Consider the following 20,233-nt stretch of genomic DNA (forward strand, 5'->3'; position numbering starts at 1 on the left):
TGAGTAGCTGGGATTACAGGCACATGCCACCAGGCCAGCTAATTTTTTGTATTTTTAGTAGAGATGGGGTTTCACCATGTTGACCAGGATGGTCTCGATCTCTTGACCTCGTGATCCACCTGCCTCGGCCTCCCAGAGTGCTGGGATTACAGGCGTGAGCCACCGCGCCCGGCCAATTATTTTGTTTACGGCAATATGCCTCCCCACTAGAATGTCAGGTCCTCAGGGGCAGAGATGTGCCCTTGGGAGGTGGGAGCTGGTGGGAGGTGCCATTTCCTTACATGAAGGATTCTTTGGGGAAGGGCAAGAGAAACTGATCTGGCTAAAGGAAGAACCAGCGATGTCTCTTTCTTGTTCTTTCCGTGTCCAAGGCTCTGTTTCTCGAGCCCTGTGACACTCGCTGCTGTATTACACACAAGTAAAGGGGACCAGGCACACAGTGAATGTTGAGTATTTGTTGAAAAAGCAAGACTCAAAACCGGAAAGGAAACAGTTTTCCTTTTCAACAGAGGTGGAAAACTCCAAGACCGGTAAATACGTTCATCTGTAAAAGAGGCATTAAAAGGAGACAGAGAAATATGCAAAGGCAGAGCTATATACGGTTTACCCAGGACGCACATCTCTGCAGAAGTCAAACTATTTGCAGATTCAATTCCATACCCAGAGCATCTAATAAGAGACGATACCCCCACCTGGTGGCTAGGATAGAAACCGCACCTTTCTACAATACAGAGCAAACAAGGGGCTGTCACCAAAAGCCTAGAAGTCTTTTGAGCCCGAGAATTCAAAAGATGGAAATGTTCATTCATCTAAGTGATGTAGACGTTTTGGTTGGTTTATAAGATGTATAAGTTTATAAGAACTGATGAGAAAAAAAAATTAAAAGTGCTGGGGGGGCGGGCAAAAGAAAAAGAGTGCTCCAGGTGAGGATCGAACTCACAACCTCGGCATTGCTCCGCTCGCACTGTCATATAAGTACCGCGCGCTAACCGATTGCGCCACTGGAGCTCTGGCCGCACCCTTGCGCCGGGGAGTCCTTCAGTCATTCATGGCCACGTGACCTCACCGGACGGCCCCGCCTTGTGTTGTTACATATGCAGATTAAAAACTTTTGATTTACCAATAGGACACAGTCCTTCGTCAATTCCGGATTCTCACGCCTCGCGGTCCTTGCTGTAAAAGGGAAAAGTCCGCGAGGCGTTTGGAATGTAGAGGTGTCGCCTACACGAAGGACACGCCTCCTCATGAATATTCAGAATAAGGGATTGGGGCCTTAACCCTTCGCTGGCTGGCCGGCCGGAAGGCAGCCCCTCCCCCCCGCAGGCGGGAACAGGATGTGAGCCGGGGCGACAGAGGGGGAGGGGAAGCCCCGGGCAACCGCCCCCCGCCGCACAGCTGGGACCGGACTCTCCCGCCCCAGATGTGGCGCCGCCGCCGTCACTCGAGCCCTGTGACACCCAGCTGGGAGCCCGAGGGGTCCAGAGGCTCGGACCCCGGAGTCCAGAATTTCTGCTCGGCATCCTGAGAGACCCCGAAGCCCAGGCCCGGGCGCCCAGGCTGGAGGACTTTAGGTGCCCAGCGCCCCCTCCTGGAGCAGCCGGGAGCCCTGGACGTCACCCCGCGGGACCCTGGAGGCCGAGCGCCCCGCACCCCCGTTTCAAGAACTCAGGATCCAGGACCGCAGACTCCCTTCTTGGCTCCGATCCCAAGACCCCGCGTTGGAGGAACTTGAGATTCGGACTTCTAAGGCCCCCATCCAGTTTTGGGCTGCAGCGTCCATCACTTCAAGGGGACCCAGGACTTTGGGACCCCCCTGTGCTACCACCTAGAGGGAGTTTCATCCCTGCCCCTAAAGTTAGGGGAACTCCGGAATCCACTCCCCACCCCACAGCCCTATCTAGAAGACTCAGGAATGTGGGTCCCCAGCGCCCCCATCTGAGACTCCAGAGTCGAGGCTCCTAGCATCCCCCACTTAGAACACCGAGAAATTCCGACTCTGGGACCCTACTCTCCGAGAGACCCCAGATTCTGTTCCTGGAGCCTGAGAGCCCGAAGTTCACGCCCCTGGGTCGGGGCTCCGAACCTCTCCCGGGACCGCGTCGGGGTCCCGCAGGAGCTGGGCTGCCTCGGGCCGGGGCTGGAGGCTTCCCGGGAGGTGAGAGGGGAGGCGAGGGGCCCAGGCGGACTGGGGGAGGGGGCGGCGCCGCTGCTGAACAATGAGGGGGCGTGCCGGCGGGGGGCGAGCCGAGGCGCCGGCTGGAGTTGGGGGCTGGAGGGGTGTGGGAAGGCGCTGGGGAGGCTGCGGCTGTGGGGACGGCGGTCGGGGCTCGAGGGAGACCGGCTGGAGGGGGAGCGAGGGCTCCGGGCCAGCGCCCCAGCGCGCACCCCTCGGCGGGGGAGGGAGCCGTCTGCAGGACCCTGGCATCCGGTCCCCCAGCCTCCGCCCTCCCCTGGGACCCCGCGGCCTCCCGCCCACGGCTTTTCCCAGCCCTGCCCCTAGCCCTCGGCTCCAGCCAGAGCCCAAACGTTCCCAGGATCCCTAAGCCTCTGGCCCCAGACAAACGGGACTCGCAGCTTCTGCGCCTCCTGCTCCGCTCACTCTTCTTTGTCTCAGCTTTTCCATCTTTTTCCCCAGGTTCTCTCTCCTTGTCCCCTTCTTTCTGTCACTTTGTGCCTCCCGCATTAGTGATTCCCAGGAGCCCATCCCAGGATTTAGAACACGCTCCTCATTCCCAGCCCCCATCTGTGAGTTTGGTCGGTGGCAAGGCCCATGGGGTCCTGATAGCCAAGAAGGGGGTCTTTCTACAGGACCCTGCTGGGCCGCTCAGCCATGCCCGAGGGAGCCCAAGGACTGAGCCTCTCCAAACCTAGCCCAAGCCTCGGGTGTGGCCGAAGAGGCGAAGTGTGTGACTGTGCAACCGTGTGTGAGACTCGGACAGGTGAGTCCAGAGGCAGGGGCGGAGCCTATGGGGCATTTATTCCTGGGCAATGCTGGCGACGCAGGATGATCGAGACAGCCCCAGGCCAACTCGCACTGAGCTCCGAGGCTGGTGGGGGAGGTGGCCGTATCCCCAGGCAATGACAGGGCCAGAGTGGGCAGCGCTGGGCAGAGTGGTAAGGGCTGTGATGGGGGATCCTCCCATCCTGGAAGGTCAGGGGAAGGGTCCTGGAAGTGGGAATATCTCAACTGAGAAGTGGAAAATTAGGGGGAAGAAGTTGGGCAAAGACAAGGAAGAGTATTCCACATGCAAGGAACAGCATGGGCAAAGGCCTAGAGGCAAGAAAAGGCTGCATGTAGGTGACTGAAAGAAGTTGAGCGTCAATGGAATGCAGAGTGTAAGAAGAGGGGTGGCTGTGGGAGGAGAGCTGGCTGGAGGAATGTATGTCAGCCACATTGCCCAGTGCCCTGGGGATCTGAGAAGTTTGGACTTTATCTCGAGGGGCATGAAGGGGTTATACTCATCGGAGTGACACCGTCAGATGGGCAAATTAATAAAGGTCTACCTGGCTGATTCATGGAGGTGGATTAGAGGAATGGAGGCCAGAAGTCCAGAGATGACCCTGATAGGGGAGGATGGGACTAGACCAAGGCAGGGCAGTCGGGAGGGAGGAAGGGGCCTGTGGGCGTGCTGTTGGCCAGGTGCGGGTGAGGGTGGGGGCTGAATGCATGAAAGGCTGTGGGAGTCGGTGTGGGGGGAGATTCCTCTGACCTCCTGTTCCACACCCCAGCAGCTCCTGCAGCCCCTGCCATGGCCTCCCCACGAGGTTCTGGGAGCTCCACATCCCTGAGCACTGTGGGCTCTGAGGGAGACCCAGCCCCAGGGCCCACCCCAGCCTGCTCAGCCTCCAGGCCAGAGCCCCTTCCAGGGCCCCCCATCCGCCTACATCTCTCTCCGGTGGGGATCCCAGGTTCAGCTAAACCCTCAAGGCTGGAGCGTGTGGCCCGAGAGATCGTGGAGACAGAGCGGGCCTATGTCAGGGACCTCCGCAGCATCGTGGAGGTAAGGCGGGCAGACACCAGAGGGCAGTGGGTACCCAGGCCAGCCCCTTGGCCCTGGTAACCCCAGTCATCCCTGCAGGACTACCTGGGCCCTCTGCTGGACGGCGGGGTCCTGGGGCTGAGCATGGAGCAGGTGGGCACGCTGTTTGCCAACATAGAGGACATCTACGAGTTCAGCAGGTCAGGGGCAGGTGGGACAGGCGGGGGGAGGGCATTGACTGGTTGGAAGCTCTATTATTTCCTAACCCAAAGCTTGGAGTGTTCTCTCCAGGCTGGTATGTGGGGTTGTGACATTGGGTAGGAATCAGGGATCATGACTGGGAGTGAGGACCCAGAGTGAGGTAGGGCCATAAGAGATGGGAATCAGAGGACCTGGATGAAGCCCAAACACTGGGACAGGGTTACAGCATCAGGACGAGGTCTCGAGGCTGTGTCAGGTCTGAGCTCACGATGAATCCAAGGATCATGTGGGGCCTGAAGGCCTGGACAGCATGAGCATGCGTGTGACCCCCTAAGCCTGATTTGCCTGGGACTTTTCCAGCTTTAGCACTGAAAGCCTTCATCCTAGGAAACTGCTTGATCCCGGACAGACCAGGATGGTCACTGTGGTAAGGAGGACACTGGGGTCCGAGGATCATGACACTTGCAAGTGCCTTGATGAGGTCTCAGGATTATAGCAGGATCTTAAGATCATCCTAGCTCTGTGAGTCACGACATGACCCCCTAGGCTCATGCCAGCGGTGACACCAGGTCAAGCTGGAGGATGAGAAGCTGTCCAGGGACAAAGTCTAAGCAGGTTACCATGTCCCGTGTAGCCCTCGGAGGACCGTTCCTCCAGATGTGACATCCCTTAGCAGATGCTGGCAGTCAGCAAGCTTCTAGCCTCAGCAGACCGCTGGGGTATCGGCCTCCTGGAGGCCTCCCATGAGGGGGTTCGCGGAGACAGGCAGTTCCTCACCCTCCCCTCTCCTCCGTAGTGAGCTCCTAGAGGACTTGGAGAACACCAGCAGCGCCGGGAGCATTGCCGAGTGCTTCGTGCAGCGGGTGAGTGGAGGGGTGGGGGGCCTTGGTAGAGGGGGGAGAGCAGGCGTGGGCTAGGCTGGAAGGGGGGTCATGGGAAGCTGGGACCTGGGGTCTCCCTGACTCCCATGTCACCCGCAGAGCGAGGATTTTGACATCTACACATTGTACTGCATGAACTACCCGAGGTGAGGGGCAGGAGCCCCTGCCGGGCCTCAGGCCGTGCCCACAAGCTGATGTGCCAGTCACCCTCCCTCTACCCCCCGACCCATCCAGCACCGACCCCTGCCAGGCTATGACAGTAACTGACCTCTCCCTCACTGCCTTGCCCCCTGTCAGACCTCTACCCTTCCCAAACCCTGGCCCCTCCCCGACCCCTCTTGGCCCTGCCCACTGGAACTGACAACCCCCACTGACCTGTGCTGTGCCCCCAGCTCCCTGGCCCTACTCCGGGAGCTGTCCTTGTCTCCACCAGCAGCCCTTTGGCTGCAGGAACGCCAGGCCCAGCTTCGCCACTCGCTGCCCCTGCAGAGCTTCCTACTGAAACCCGTCCAGCGCATCCTCAAGTACCATCTGCTGCTGCAGGTCGGCTGGGGCCCCCAGAGCCAGGCCGGGGAGGGTGAGGTCCCGTCCCTTGACCACCTGTTGGTGCATCTGGAGGGTGGACCCCCCGACAAGTTGGGCAAGGCCTGAGGAGGTATCCTATGACTTTGTACCAAGCTGTGCACCTGGGCAGGGATCCAGTCCCTAGAAACTGGGCCAGTGGGCTGGGTGCAGTGGCTCACACCTGTAATCCCAGCATTTTGAAAGGCCGAGGTGGGAAGATCACTTGAGCCCAGGATTTCAAGACCAGGCTAGGCAACATAGCAAAACCCCGCCTCTATAAAAAAAAATTTCAAAATTAGCCAGGCACGGTGGCTTACAACGGCAGTCCCAGCTACTCGGAGGCTGAGATGGGAGGATTGTTTGAGCCCAGGAGTTGGAGGCTATGGTGAGATGTGATAGTGCCACTGCACTCCAGCCTGGGACAGAGCAAGGCCCTGTCTCCAAAAAAAAAAATAGAAAAGAAAGAAAGTGGGCCAGTGTTTGGCGTAGGGTCTTGCTGGTAGTGACGCCTGGCACAAGGTCATTCTGCTTCGTTTCTCTGCCTGTTTGTCTTTCTCCATCTCTGCCCCTACCTATTTTTTTATTTTTTGTTTTTATTTTTTTGAGAGAGAGTTTTGCTCTTTTCACCCAGGCTGGAGTGCAATGGCACAATCTCAGCTCACTGCAACCTCCACCTCCCTGGTTCAAACGATTCTTCAGCCTCAGCCTCCCGAGTAGCTGGGATTGCAGGCTCCCACCACCATGCCCAGCCTTTTTTTTTTTTCCTGTATTTTTAGTAGAGACGGGGTTTCACCATGTTGGCCAGGCTGGTTTCAAACTCCTGGCCTCAGGTGATCCACCTGCCTCAGCCTCCCAAAGTGCTGGGATTACAGGCGTGAGCCGCCTCGCCAGGCCTTCGCCCCACCTTTATAGTGCTCCATCTCCCGTTACTCTCATTCTCTTTCTTCTCTGTTTTTCTCATCCCTGTGTACCTGGTGGCTGCCTGGCAGGAACTAGGGAAGCACTGGGCAGAGGGCCCAGGGGCCGGGGGCCGAGAGATGGTGGAGGAAGCTATTGTGTCCATGACAGCCGTGGCCTGGTACATCAACGACATGAAGCGCAAACAGGAGCACGCGGCGCGCCTCCAGGTGGCCCTGGGGCGGGCTGGGCGGGCTGGAAGAGGGAGTGAGCCAGGGGGTTTTGGGGGTTGGTGGGGGGGATCGGTGCCTCAAGGTAGCCTTGGAGGGTTGGCTGGGACACAGCATGGCCCTGTTGCTAACCTCCCTGTTTTGGTGTGTGTGCGGCACCTACCTATGCTTGTCTCTGTGCCTGGTGCACCTGGCGGGGTCCTGGCAGGAAGTGCAGCGGCGACTGGGTGGCTGGACCGGCCCGGAGCTCAGTGCTTTTGGGGAGCTGGTGCTGGAAGGCTCATTCCGAGGAGGTGGAGGGGGCGGCCCCCGGCTACGAGGGGGTGAGCGGCTGCTCTTCTTGTTCTCTCGGATGCTGCTGGTGGCCAAGCGCAGGGGGCTGGAGTACACCTACAAAGGCCACATCTTTGTGAGTTTCGGGATGGGGGTGGGGCTAGAACACTGCCTACAAAGTATATCCCACATACTTGTACGCATCTGCCCAACAGGGTGGGCCAGGGGACCCTGCCACGTTTTCTTGTGTTTGAGAATGGAATCCAAGGGAGGCTTCTTTCTAGTATATAGAATGAAAGCTGCCCCACTTAAGAAAAAAAGGAAGAAGGCTGGGCGTGGTGACACACCTGTAATCCCAGCACTTTGGGAGGCCAAGGTGGGTGGATCACTTGAGGTCAGGAGTTGGAGATCCAACATAACCAACATGTTGAAACCCCATCTCTACTAAAAATATAAAAATTGGCCAACTATGGTGGCCAGTGCCTGTAATCCCAGCTACTGGGGAGGCTGAGGCAGAAGAATCGCTCGAACCTGGGAGGCAGAGGTTGCACTGAGCTGAGATCGCACCACTGCACTCCAGCCTGGGCAACAGAGCGTGACTATGTCTCTAAAAAAAAACACACACACAAACAAAAGGGAGAGGAAACCCACCACACAGCCTTATGGGACACACCGTCCCAGGGAGTATCCAAGGCTATCTCTGTACAGGCGGAATTGCTGAGCCCAAGGTCTCTGAGCTTGCTGCCCCTCTCTTTCCTTCCAGTGCTGCAATCTGAGCGTGAGCGAGAGTCCTCGAGACCCTCTGGGGTTCAAGGTGTCTGATCTGACCATTCCCAAGCACAGACACCTGCTCCAGGTGAGCACGTAATGAGGCTGGGCTGGTAGGGATAACCCCCAGCCTTAAGACCTCACACCTGGCCCCCTGACTCTACTCCAACCCGTCCCCAGGCCAAGAACCAAGAAGAGAAGAGGCTGTGGATTCACTGTCTCCAGCGTCTCTTCTTTGAGAACCACCCCGCCTCCATCCCTGCCAAGGTACAGCTCCTGCCACAGCTGGGGGCCCTCCGAGTTGCTGGAGATACTCTCCCCCAATAGTGCTAGGAGACCCCCCACCCGCCAGTGCCAGAGCAGGCTCTTATGATGTGATCAGTAGAAGTGCAGAATTCCAGCCGGGCACGGTGGCTTATGCCTGTAATCCAGCACTGTGGGAGGCCGAGCCAGGTGGATCACCTGAGGTCAGCAGTTCGAGACCAGCCTGACCAACATGGAGAAACCCCATCTCTACTCAAAATGCAAAATTAGCTAGATGTGCTGGTGCACGCCTGTAATGAAAGCTACTCGGGAGGCTGCGGCAGGACAATCGCTTGAACCTGGAAGGCAGAGGTTGTGGTGAGCTGAGATCACCCTGGTGCACTCCAGCCTGGGCGGCAAAAAAAAAAAAAAGTGCAGAATTCCTGCTTGTTGGGTTTGAATCTAAGCTCTACCATGTCCCTGCTTTCTGACCGTGGGCAAGTAGCTTAACCTCTCTGAGCCTTAATTTCTCACCTAGAGGAATGATAGCATCTTCATCCCAGGGTTGTGGTGATGATTCACAGTCCTCAGCCACGTCACGGGCCTGACCAGTAGGAGCACCCATCAGTTTGGCTGTGGTGGCTCATGCCTGTAATCCCAGTGCTTCGAGGGGGTGATGTGGGAGGATCACTTGAGCCCAGAAGTTCGAAACCAGCTTGGGCAACATAGTGAGACCCTGTCTCTAAAAAACATTTTTAAATTAGCTGGGGCGGGGCATGGTGGCTCACACCTGTAATCTCAGCACTTCGGGAGCTGAGACAGATGGATCACCTGAGGTCAGCAGTTCGAGACCAGCCTGGCCAACATGGTGAAACCCCATCTCTACTAAAAACACAAAAAAATTAGCTGAGGATGGTAGCCAGCACCTGTAATCCCAGCTGTTCAGGAGGCTGAGGCAGGAGAAACACTTGAACCCGGGAGGCGGAGGTTCCAGTGAGCAGAGTCCTGCCTTTGCAGCCTTTGCACTCTAGCCTTGGCAACAAGAGCAAAAACTCGGTCTCAAAAAAAAAAATTAGCCGGGCGCATGCCTGTAATCCCAGCTACTAAGGAGGCTGAGGCTGGAGGATCACTTGAACCCAGGAAGTGGAGGTGGCATGAGCTGTGATTGCACCACTGCACTCCAACCTGCTGATAAAGTGAGATCTCCAAAAAAGAAGAAAAGCACCCATTAATGGACATGACACAGAGCTTAAAGCATCTTCCCTGTGGTGCTCCAAGACCAACCCACCTCAGCCCTCATCCTCCTGTCTTTCAGGCAAAGCAAGTTCTCCTTGAAAACAGCCTGCACTGTGAGTTGGGGCCTTGGGTTGGGAGGGGGTGGAAGTAGAGAAATTACTTGCAAGAAAAAGTTGGCTGTTAGCCCCAAAACTCTCCCCACAGGTGCCCCCAAAAGTAAGCCTGCCCCAGAGCCCCTGACACCCCCACTTGGGTCTCCTCGACCTCGAGATGCTAGAAGTTTCACACCTGGACGAAGGAATACAGGTAAAAGAGATGGATCCCCGAGTCCCGGCCCTTAGCCCCCACTTCCCTAGGACCCCAGAGCTGGGCTCACACAGGGCTCTGGCCCTCCCTCCCACAGCTTCATCTCCTGGGCCCTCTGTGATTCGCCGAGGCCGCAGGCAGTCTGGTGAGCACTCACCCCTAAAGGTGATCCAGGCATTAGGGTGGGAGCTGGACTCCTGACATCACTGTGTCCTCCCCGCAGAGCCAGTGAAGGACCCTTATGTCATGTTCCCACAGAACGGTCAGTGACTGCCCCGGCTCAGCCTGCTCCATCCCTGTCTATCTCCTGGCGGGATGCCTGGGGTGGGTGGGGGAAGGGTGGTCGCTTCACCTCATCAGTTATGGGGGATCACTCTTTTTCTCTTACTCTCTCACTAATGCTTTTCTCTCTCTCATCTCTCCATCTTCAGCTAAGCCTGGATTCAAGGTAAGAGATATCTTGAAATACGGTCGGGGCACCTTGACTTCCGGGTCTGATAGAGAAGGGAGCTTGAGTTCCAAAATCCTGGGTCTGAATGAGAAGGGGATTGCGGCCAGACAGAGTAGCTCATGCCTATAATCTCATTACTTTGGGAGGTCAAGGCAGGAGGATTGCTTGAGCCCAGGACTTTGAGACCAGCCTGGGCAATGTGGCAAAACCCCATCTCTATAAAAAGTACCAAAAAATGGCCAGGTGCAGTGGCTCACGCCTGTAATCCCAGCACTTTGGGAGGCCCCAAGGCAGGCGGATCACTTGAGGTCAGGAGTTTGTGACCAGCCTGGCCAACATGGAGAAACCCCATCTCTAGTAAAAATACAAAAACTAGCTGCACATTGTAGCAGGTGCCTATAGTCCCAGCTACTCAGGAGGCTGTGGCAGGAGAATCGCTTGAACCCGGGAGGCAGAAGAGATGGTGCCACTTCACTCCAGGCTGAGTGACAGAGCAAGACTGAGTCTCAAAAAAAAACCACACACGCACAAAAGAAGGGGATTGGGACCAGGGGTGCAGTGGGTCACCCCTATAATCCCAGAAAGTTCCACTGCAGCCGAAATGCCCAACCCCCAAGTTTGGGGGTCCGAGGTGGGTGGATCACAAGGTCAGGAGTTGAGGACCAGCCTGACCAAGATGGTGAAACCCCGTCTCTACTAAAAATTAGCCAGGCATGGTAGCGGGCACCTGTAATCCTAGCTACTCTGGAGGCTGAGGCAGAGAATTGCTTGAACCCAGGAGGCGGAAGTTGCAGTGAGCCAAGATTGCACCACTGCACTCCAACCTGGGCAACAGAGCGAGACTCCATCTCAACATAAAAAAAAAAAGAAGGGGATTGGGGCTCGGGTTCCTCCATGTGAGGGAGGAGTCTCGGCCCTTGCCTTCCATTGCTTTCCCTCCTCCCAGCATGCTGGCAGCGAAGGGGAGCTCTACCCCCCAGAATCTCAGGCACCAGTTTCAGGCTCTGGACCCCCTGAGGATCTGGAGGATGCTGGGCCCCCAACACTAGACCCCTGTGGGACCTCAATCACTGAAGAAATACTGGACCTGCTGAATCAGAGAGGCCTTCGAGATCCAGGGGTGAGCTGGCTATCCCATTGTGGTGCCCTTGGGCCTCTGGGTGTGGATGGGTGCACAGACCAGGGACTAGATAGGCTAGCCCATGATGATAACCTTTTTTTTTTTTTTCAATTTTATTTGAGATGGAGTCATGCTCTGTTGCCCAGGCTGGAGTGCAGTGACATAATCTCGGCTCACTGCAACCTCTGCCTCCCAGGTTCAAGTGATTCTCTTGCCTCAGCCTCCCGAGTAGCTGGGACTACAGGCGCCCGCCACCACACCCAGCTAATTTTTGTATTTTTAGTAGAGACCAGGTTTCTCCGTGTTGGTCAGACTGGTCTCGAACTCCTGACCTCAGGTGATCTGCCTGCTTCAGCCTCCCAAAGTGCTAAGATTATAGGCATGAGCCACTGCGCCCAGTCACCATGCTGATATATTTGGCCTCTTCTGTGCCCACTATAGCCATCAGCCCATGATATTCCCAAGTTCCCTGGAGACTCCCAGGTGCCTGGTGACAGCGAAAGCCTCACATTCCAAGCCCTGCCCAGCCGGGACTCTTCAGAAGAGGAGGAGGAAGGGCTGGAGAAGGATGAACGGGGGACTTCCCCACTCCACGTCCTGGAGGGGCTCGAAAGTTCCAGTGCAGCCGAAATGCCCAACATTCCCAGCCTTACCAAAATTCCTGACGTGCTCAACCTCCCTGAAATTCCCAGCCGCTGTGAAATTCCCGAAGGTCCCTGCCTTCCTAGTCTGTCTGACATTCCCAGTGTTTTTGAGATGCCCTGCCTTCCAGCCATACCTAGTGTCCCCGACAGCCCCAGTCTTTCCAGCACTCCCGCCCTCCCCTGTGACTCCTGGCTCCAGGGGCCTCTGCAGGAACCAACTGAGGCTCCAGCCACCAGAAGAGGACTGTTCCCTGGAAGCAGTCCTGGGAAACTGGGGGAGCCCCCCTCAGGATGCAAGGCAGGGCCGGAGGAGGATGAAGAAGGGGTATCATTCCCAGACTTCCAGCCCCAGGATGTCACCCAACATCAGGGATTCTCAGATGAGCTGGCATTCCGCTCTTGCTCAGAAATCCGGAGCGCCTGGCAGGCATTGGAGCAGGGGCAGCTGGCCCGGCCAGGCTTCCCAGAACCACTGCTGATCCTGGAAGATTCAGATCTGGGTGGAGACAGCGGGAAGGCAGGAGCCCCGAGTTCGGAAAGGACAGCGTCGCGAGTGCGAGAGCTGGCCCGGCTTTACAGCGAACGAATCCAGCAGATGCAGCGGGCGGAGACTCGGGCATCAGCCAATGCCCCCCGCCGCCGGCCTCGGGTTCTGGCCCAACCCCAGCCATCCCCCTGCCTGCCCCAGGAGCAGGTGGAGCCAGGTGAGGTTCGGGCACATGGTTGGCAGAGGTGGTCCCAGCTGGGGTAGTGGTCCTGACTTGATCCTCTTTTTGCATTCAGGGCCCCTGCCTGCCTTTGGACACGTGCTAGTGTGTGAGCTGGCCTTCCCACTGACGTGTGCCCAGGAGTCTGTCCCCCTGGGCCCTGCTGCCTGGGTTCAGGCTGCCACACCTTTGTTGAAGCAGGGAGGCAGCCCACATGGCCAGGTTCTACAGGTTTCCAATGCACCTGAGCAAGACCATCTGGGCATCCGCGTTTCAGCTGCTACCCTTTTGCCTGAGCAAGGAGGTTCCCGGCACTTCCAGGCTCCAGCTGCCACACCTTTGCCCAAGCAAGAAGTCCCTCCACACCTCCAGGTGCTGGCTCTTACAGCTTTCCCTGATCAAGGCCACCCAGAAATCCAAGTTCCAGCCACCACTCCTTTGCCTGAGCATAGAAGCCACATGGACATACCAGCTCCATCCACCACCTTCTGTTCTGAGCAGGGACACCATGTGGACATCCATGTCCCCACCACTCCCGCTTTGCCCAAGGAGATTTGTTCTGATTTCACAGTTTCAGCCACCACTCCTGTGCCCAAGCAAGAAGGCCACCTAGACAGCAGGAACCCAACCAATATCCCACTAACGACGCAAGGAGGTTCCAGGGAAGTTCAGGGCCCAAACCCTGTCTGCAGTCAAGACATCCAGCCTTTGCCTTTGTGTGGAAGCAGCCTGGACCACCGGGGCCCAGGGAACATCCCACCACCCTTGCCGTGTGACCCCTCAGACATTCAGACTCTAGGTACCTCACCTGTGCCTGCATGTGGAAGCCACCTGGACCATCAGATCCCAGCCAGTGCCCCTTCGTCTTTGTCCCAGGACCTCCCAGACAGCCAGGCTCCAGCGGCTACACCTCCACCTAAGGAGCCAAGCCTTAAAGACACACAGGTCCAAAAACTCACAGCTTTGTTGGAGCAGAAGAGCCTCACAGATGCCCATGTTCCAGCTGCCACCCCTATACCTGAGAGAGGAGGCTCTCAAGACATTCAGGGGCTATTTCCCACCCCGGTTCAGACTACCATGGTTTTGTCCAAACCAGGAGGCCCCTCAGCCTCTCATCTTGCCAGGTTGGAGTCTTCAGACTTGACCCCACCTCATAGTCCCCCACCATCCAGCCGTCGGCTCCTGGGCCCCAGCGCAGCTGCCCTTTCCAGATACCTGGCAGCCTCATATATCAGCCAGAGCCTGGCTCGGCGGCAGGGACCTGGGGGAGAGGCCCCCACAGCCTCCCGGGGCTCCTGGTCCTCCTCTGCCCCCACATCACGGGCATCTTCACCACCCCCCCAGCCCCAGCCACCACCTCCCCCAGCCAGGCGGCTGAGCTATGCCACGACGGTCAGCATCCATGTGGGTGGGGGTGGGCGGCTGCGGCCAGCCAAGGCCCAGGTCCGTTTGAACCACCCCGCTCTCTTGACCTCCACACAGGAATCTATCGGCCTTCGCAGGGCCCAGGGGGCTCCTGATGCCCCCTTCCACCTGTGAGCCAGGATATGAGGCTTCCTTAAGAGCAAGGACTTCAGCCAAATGCCACAGACTCTCAGAACTTGACCCAGAAGTCAGGGTCAAGTGTGATCAGACACTGAACGCAGGCCTCAGAAGTGCTGCAGCTTTTCAGCTCCTGGTATCTGCGTCAGAGAGTGGCCCTTCTTGCCTTGATCCACAGGGATGGGAAGGGGATGTCATTAATGTTTCGTTAATTAATACTGATGATTTCATGCGATGATGTGTATCTTCCCGTTCTGGAGGTGGTGTGGGATGACGACAATGGGAAGGTCTGACACAGAACAAATCAGTGCTTCTGAACACGGGGAATCTCAGACTCCTTTGAGAATTATTAGAAAATGGTCCCGACATAATTTGGCGTGTGATTTCAGTGAGTGTATAAACTGCTTGACGCCCATCCAGGAAAGCCAAGTTAAGAAGCTTTACTCCGAGTAGACCCCTAGAAACCCATTCCCTTGGCAATTTATGCACTTCACGTGTCCCACCATCATCCATTCATCTCACCCACCCTGCCATCTCCCCACCTATCCATCCAGCCATCTTTCCACCTATGCATTCAGCTATTTATCTAGCCTTCTCCGTCTACCCATCTTCCAATCCATCATCTCACCTGTCTGCCTTGCTTATCCAGCTGTCTGCCCTATTCACCCATCCATCCCTTTATAATACTTCCTCCATTTGGCATTTCATCCCTCCACCCATTTATCCATCATCGCACTTAACCATCTTCTCCGTCCAGCACTCTCCATTAATCCGTCCATCTCTCCCTCCTTATTTCCATCTTTGCCCATTCATCCACTCATTCTGTCATCCATACATACCAGCCATTTCTCAGTCTATCAATGTGCCCATCCCTCCCTCGCTGGATTTTCTGGAACTTGGTATCATGATACTTAAGAGACAATTCCATCCTGACAAGGGAGATCAATTTTGGGGCTCTGGGATAAGTCTGTCCCACATCTGTCTGATTTTCCTTGGCACCCTCCCCACCAATTTCTCATGAATATTCCAATTCTTGTGCCCACTCACATACATTAGATCCCTTCACTCCTCCCCCAAGTTTGCAGCCTCTACAATTCATCCACTCCCTCCCCCAGCAAAATAATTCAGGTCATGGAGACAAAGGGCTTTTATGTGACATTCTGTCTGCCCCTTGTTCCAGCAGTGGTATGCCCAGTGAGTGGCACAGTTTAAGCAGTTTCTTTGGTGATGATATTAGCTGCTTTCATCAAATATCAAATACTTAACCTCTTGTGCTTCTTTCTTTCTTTCTTTTTTGAAACAGAGTCTTACTCTGTCTCCCAGGCTGGAGTGCAGTGGCACAATGTCCACTCACCAAAACTTGCACCTCCTGGGTTCAGGGTTCAAGTGATTCTCCTGTCTCAGCCCCCCGAGAAACTGGGATTACAGATGCCCGCCACCATGCCCAGCTAATTTTTATACTTTTAGTAGAGACGGGGCTTCACCGTGTTGGCCAGGCTGGTCTCGAACTCCTGTCCTCGTGATTTACCCGCCTTGGCCTCCCAAAGTGCTGGGATTACAGGCGTGAGCCGCCACACCCAGCCACCTCTTGTGCTTTAGCACATTATTTAAACTCCCTTGGGATTCTCTGAAGCACCCCGGTGTCCTGGCTATGAATTCAAGTCCCATCTTTACTTAATTTGGTGTGCGCCCTCCCTCTGAGCCAGTCTTCTCATTTAGGAAATGAAGACAATACCTGCCTCCTGGGATCACTGAGAAGATTTGGGGAGCATATCCTCCCACTTTCCAAATAGGTTTGAAACCCTGACTTGCTAAGGAGCATCATTCAAAATCACAGGATTTACTCCCAACCTATGGACACCCAGGGCAGGAGGAGCCCGAGAATCTGATTTTTTTTTTTTTTTTTCTTTTTGAGACAGAGTTTCACTTTTTTTTTTTTTTGAGACGGAGTTTTACTCTTGTTACCCGGGCTGGAGTGCAATGGCGCAATCTCGGCTCACCACAACCTCTGCCTCCTGGGTTCAGGCAATTCTCCTGCCTCAGCCTCCCGAGCAGCTGGGATTACAGGTGTGCACCACCATGCCCAGCTAATTTTTTATACTTTCAGTAGAGACGGGGTTTCACCATGTTGACCAGGATGGTCTCGATCTCTTGACCTCGTGATCCACCCGCCTCGGCCTCCCAAAGTGCTGGGATTACAGGCTTGAGCCACCGTGCCCGGCATTTTTTTTCTTTTTTTTAAGAGACGGGGTCTCCCTCTCCAGGCTGGAGTGCAGTGGCTATTCACAGGCGCGATCCCACTACTGATTAGCAAGGGAGTTTTGACCTGTTCCATTTCCAACCTGGGCTACTTTGCCCCTCCTGAGGCAACCTGGTGGTCCCCCCGCTCCCGAGAGGTCACCATATTGATGCTGAACTTAGTGCAGACACCTGGTTGGCATAGCGCACTACAGCCCAGAACTGGGCTCAAGAGATCCTCCCACCTCAGCCTCCCAAGTGGCTGGGAGTACAGGCACGTGCCACTGTGCCTGGCAACAGAGTTTCACTCTTTCACCCAGACTGAGTGCAGTGGCGTGATCTTGGTTCTTTGTAACCTCCACCTCCTGGGTTCAAGCAATTCTCATGCCTCAGCCTCCAGACGTAGCTGGACTTACAGGCATGCACCACCATGCCCAGCTAATTTTTGTAATTTTAGTAAAGATGGAGTTTTGCCATGTGGGTCAGGCTAGTCTCGGACTCCTGACCTCAAGTGATCTGGCCACCTTGGCCTCCCAAAGTGCTGGGATTACAGGTGTAAGTCAGTCATCATTCCTGGCTTGGAATCTGAATTTTTTTTTTTTTTTTTTTTTTTTTTGATACAGAGTTTTAGCTCTTGTCACCCAGGCTGGAGGCTGGAGTACAATGGCGTGATCTTGACTCACTACAACCTCAACCTCCCAGGTTCAAGCAATTCTCCTGCTCAGCTTCCTTACAGGTGCCCACCCCCATGCCCAGCTAATTTTTGTATTTTTAGTACAGACGAGGTTTCACCATGTTAGCCAAGCTGGTCTTGAACTCCTGGCCTCAGGTGATCCACCCACCTTGGCCTCCCAAAGTGCTGGGATTACACATGTGAGCCACCGCACCTGGCCGAACATGTTTTTTTAATCCTCAGTCTAAAGTTGAGGAAACTGAGGCAGGCACAGAGAGGCTAAGGGATTTGCCCAGTCACATAGCTAAGGTACAGCACTGAGACTCAAATCCACACAGCCTGGCTCAAGTCTACTATTAAATTTGCACGTCCTGGTCAGGTGCAGTGGCTCCACCTGTAATCCCAACACTCTGGGAGGCCGAGGCAGGTGGATCACTTGAGGTGAGGAATTTGAGACCAGCCTGGCCAACATGGTGAAAACCTATCTCTACTAAAAATACAAAATAGCCGGGTGCGGTGGCTCACGCCTATAATCCCAGCACTTTGGGAGGCTGAGGCAGGTGGATCACGAGGTCAAGAGATCGAGACCATCCTGGTCAACAAGGTGAAACCCTGTCTCTACTAAAAATACAAAAACTAGCTGGGCATGGTGGTGCACGCCTGTAGTCCCAGCTACTCGGGAGGCTGAGGCAGAATTGCTTGAACCCAGAAGGCGGAGGTTGCGGTGAGCTGAGATCGTGCCATTGCACTCCAGCCTGAGTAACAACAGCGAAACTCCGTCTCAAAATAAATAAATAAAAATAAAAATACAAAATATAAGCCAGGCATGGTGGCAGGTGCCTGTAATCCCAGCTACTCGGGAGGCTGAGGCAGGAGAAGCACTTGAACCTGGGAGGTGGAGGTTGCAGTGAGTAGAGATCGCCCACTGCATTCCAGCCTGGGAGATGAGCAAAACTCCATCTCAAAAAAAATAAAATAAAATAAAATACATAAATAAAAGTGCATGTCCTGTGCCAGGTGTTGTTCTTGCCAGTGGGGATGCAAGAGAGAACACTGCCTTGCCCACATGAGGCTTGTGGCCTGGTGCTGTGCACGCCCCAGGGATTCTGATACTTAGCTGAGTACAGTCGCCAGCACAGGGCCTGGCTCAATCAATGTTAGCTGCTGGCTTCTGCTCACTTACTGTTTATTGACTGGCTACTGTCCGCCAGGGCCGGGGCTGCGTCCCAGGGGCCCCCGTGGTGGCAGAGGTGAACTCCTCAGCCTGGAGGGATCCACTCCACTGCAGCCTCCCCAAGGTCAGGACCGCAGCCGGTGCTCCCCTCCTCCGCCCCAGCTGCACGTTCCCAGCTGAAGGAAAGTTCTCAGCCTGGCCTGGGCTCCCAGCTGCGTCGGAATTCCCGGTATTTGAGGAGACAGGGAGGGAGAAGGAGCCTGTCTACTCCAAGTCCTGGAGCTGGGAAGAAGAGGTGAGCCCCCTTTCCAGTCCAGATGTGTCCCAGCTGTGCCTCTGGGAAAGAGCCAGGAGCCTCAGTAAGGGGGTCTCTGGACCCCCTGAGAAAACCATGGGCTCCAGGCCTGCCTCCACACCTCCTCCTGGTGTCTGTGAATTCCATTCCTCCCTCCCACCCAACTCCTACTGCTGCTTTGCTGCCCCAGCTCTGTTGCCCCCTCAGGAGTACCTTTCCTGCCGGCCTACCTTGGTTTGGAGCCCAGTCCTCTTCAGAGCTGCAGCTAAATCGGGCTCTGAAAGGATGAAGGTGGTGCCCGCTGCCCTCTCTGGGACATTTAGGTTAATGCCAGCTAAACCCAGTTAACCCAAGTTAACTCTGGCTGCAACGCAAAACTTGGCGAGCTGAAGAACATTATTTTGCCACTAGGGTAGCTTTCCCATCCTGTGTCACCAACTTCACAGGGATGTGGATACCCCCAAAAACCACCTGCTAGATGCTCAGTGAACCCCACTTTTTTTTTTTTTTAAAGGAGGAGTCTTGCTCTGTCACCCCGGCTGGAGTGCAGTGATCTCAGCTCAGTGAAACCTCTGCCTCTGGAGTCTGAGCAATTCTGCTGTCTCAGCCTCCTGAGTAACTGGCACTATAGGGACACACCACCACACTCGGCTAAATTTCGTATTTTTAGTAGAGATGGGGTTTCACCATATTGGTCAGGCTGGTCTCGAACTCCTGGCCTCAGGTGATCCACCCACCTCGGCCTCCCAAAGTGCTGGGATTACAGGCCTGAGCCACCAGGACCGGCCCCACCCTCAGCATTTAAGAGCAGGACTTCCCTATTGGCTGTAGAAAACTAGGAACTAGAACTAGGAAGCAGAGATCACTGCATTCCCCAATTAAGTTCACTAGCTTCATATGAGTCATTAGCCACTCAACAAGCCCTCACTTAACGTCATCAATAGGTTCTTGGAAACCGCGACCTTAAGGGAAAGGACGCATAAGGAAACCAATTTTTAAACAATGTTAAGGACTGTTATTCCAGGATCCGCTTGTTTTACTTAAGTCCGTTTCCAAGCACTTATACAAGACGCTGAGGATGCACTGTGCTTGAAAGCCCGACTCCTCCTCCAGCATGGGCAACCCTTGCCTCATCTGTGATTCCTTGGGAGAGGGAAGAGGGCTGTGGTCACCCAGGGCCCCAAGATGAGCACATGGCCCAGCACAGGTGTTCAAGGGAACCAAATGAGCAAGTTGAGGCAACAGGCACCCGAAAACTCACTGCAACATGGCCTCCCTGGCTACTCTTTTACCGGCCAGCAGACCCTGGTCCCCTATGGTGAACGCCCATCTCTACTAAAAACACAGTATTAGCCTGGCATGGTGGCAGGCACCTATAATCCCAGCTACTTGGGAGACTGAGGCAGGAGAATCATTTGAACCAGGGAGGCAGAGGCAGCAGTGAGCAGAGATGGCACCATTGCACTCCAGCCTGGGCGACAGTGCAAGACTGCCTCCAAAAAAACAAAAACCAAACCTGGAGTCACAGCTGAGGCAGGAAGATCCTTTGAGCCCAGGAATTCAAGGCCAGTTAGTGATTGTACCTCTGCACTGTAGCCTGGGGTAAAGAATGAGACCCTGTTTCATCATAAAGATTGATCTTACATATTTCCTGTTCTTGCCCAATGCCATTATGACGCAGTAAATGGATTGAAAAAATAGATACCCACAAGGATGACCCATCTATCCACCAAGGCCTATAGCCACCAGTGGCCCCAAACCACTGCCACCTCAGCTGTCTGCACACTGGACTCTCTACTGGAGGTGTAGA

At 55.3% G+C, this 20,233-nt stretch overlaps 1 protein-coding gene, 1 long non-coding RNA gene and 1 other non-coding gene across 10 annotated transcripts; 1 reads left to right on the forward strand and 2 right to left on the reverse strand.

Moving 5' to 3' along the window:
- Positions 1-915: 915 nt before the first annotated feature.
- TRNAI-UAU (transfer RNA isoleucine (anticodon UAU)) lies at positions 916-1,008 on the reverse strand. The gene is given in 2 exon segments: positions 916-951; positions 971-1,008. It is a non-coding gene; the product is annotated as a tRNA-Ile (tRNA).
- A 328-nt stretch (positions 1,009-1,336) lies between these two features.
- On the forward strand, positions 1,337-14,414 carry PLEKHG2 (pleckstrin homology and RhoGEF domain containing G2). 8 transcript variants are annotated; one of them, XM_078359623.1, is made up of 20 exons: positions 1,337-2,155; positions 2,809-2,939; positions 3,730-4,001; positions 4,080-4,180; positions 4,978-5,044; positions 5,162-5,208; positions 5,455-5,605; positions 6,616-6,753; positions 6,962-7,162; positions 7,790-7,882; positions 7,975-8,061; positions 9,353-9,386; positions 9,478-9,579; positions 9,677-9,724; positions 9,803-9,841; positions 10,011-10,027; positions 10,977-11,150; positions 11,592-12,498; positions 12,578-13,625; positions 13,984-14,414. In XM_078359623.1, the coding sequence occupies exons 2-20, from the start codon at positions 2,831-2,833 to the stop codon at positions 14,279-14,281; spliced, it is 3,933 nt and encodes a 1,310-aa protein (XP_078215749.1). In that variant the 5' UTR covers positions 1,337-2,155; positions 2,809-2,830; the 3' UTR covers positions 14,282-14,414. The 8 variants fall into 8 exon arrangements, with proteins under 8 accessions (XP_078215749.1, XP_035141698.3, XP_078215748.1 ...); XM_035285807.3 differs by having other exon boundaries at positions 2,786-2,939; positions 12,578-14,276; XM_078359622.1 differs by having other exon boundaries at positions 2,786-2,939; positions 3,733-4,001; positions 12,578-14,276.
- LOC144580774 (uncharacterized) lies at positions 8,687-20,031 on the reverse strand. The gene is made up of 3 exons (XR_013530896.1): positions 19,940-20,031; positions 18,654-18,700; positions 8,687-8,779 (listed from the first exon to the last, which is right to left on the reverse strand). It is a non-coding gene; the product is annotated as an uncharacterized LOC144580774 (long non-coding RNA).
- Positions 20,032-20,233: the final 202 nt, after the last annotated feature.

Source organism: Callithrix jacchus, chromosome 22 (assembly GCF_049354715.1).
Source record: "Callithrix jacchus isolate 240 chromosome 22, calJac240_pri, whole genome shotgun sequence".
Taxonomy (NCBI): domain Eukaryota; kingdom Metazoa; phylum Chordata; class Mammalia; order Primates; family Cebidae; genus Callithrix; species Callithrix jacchus.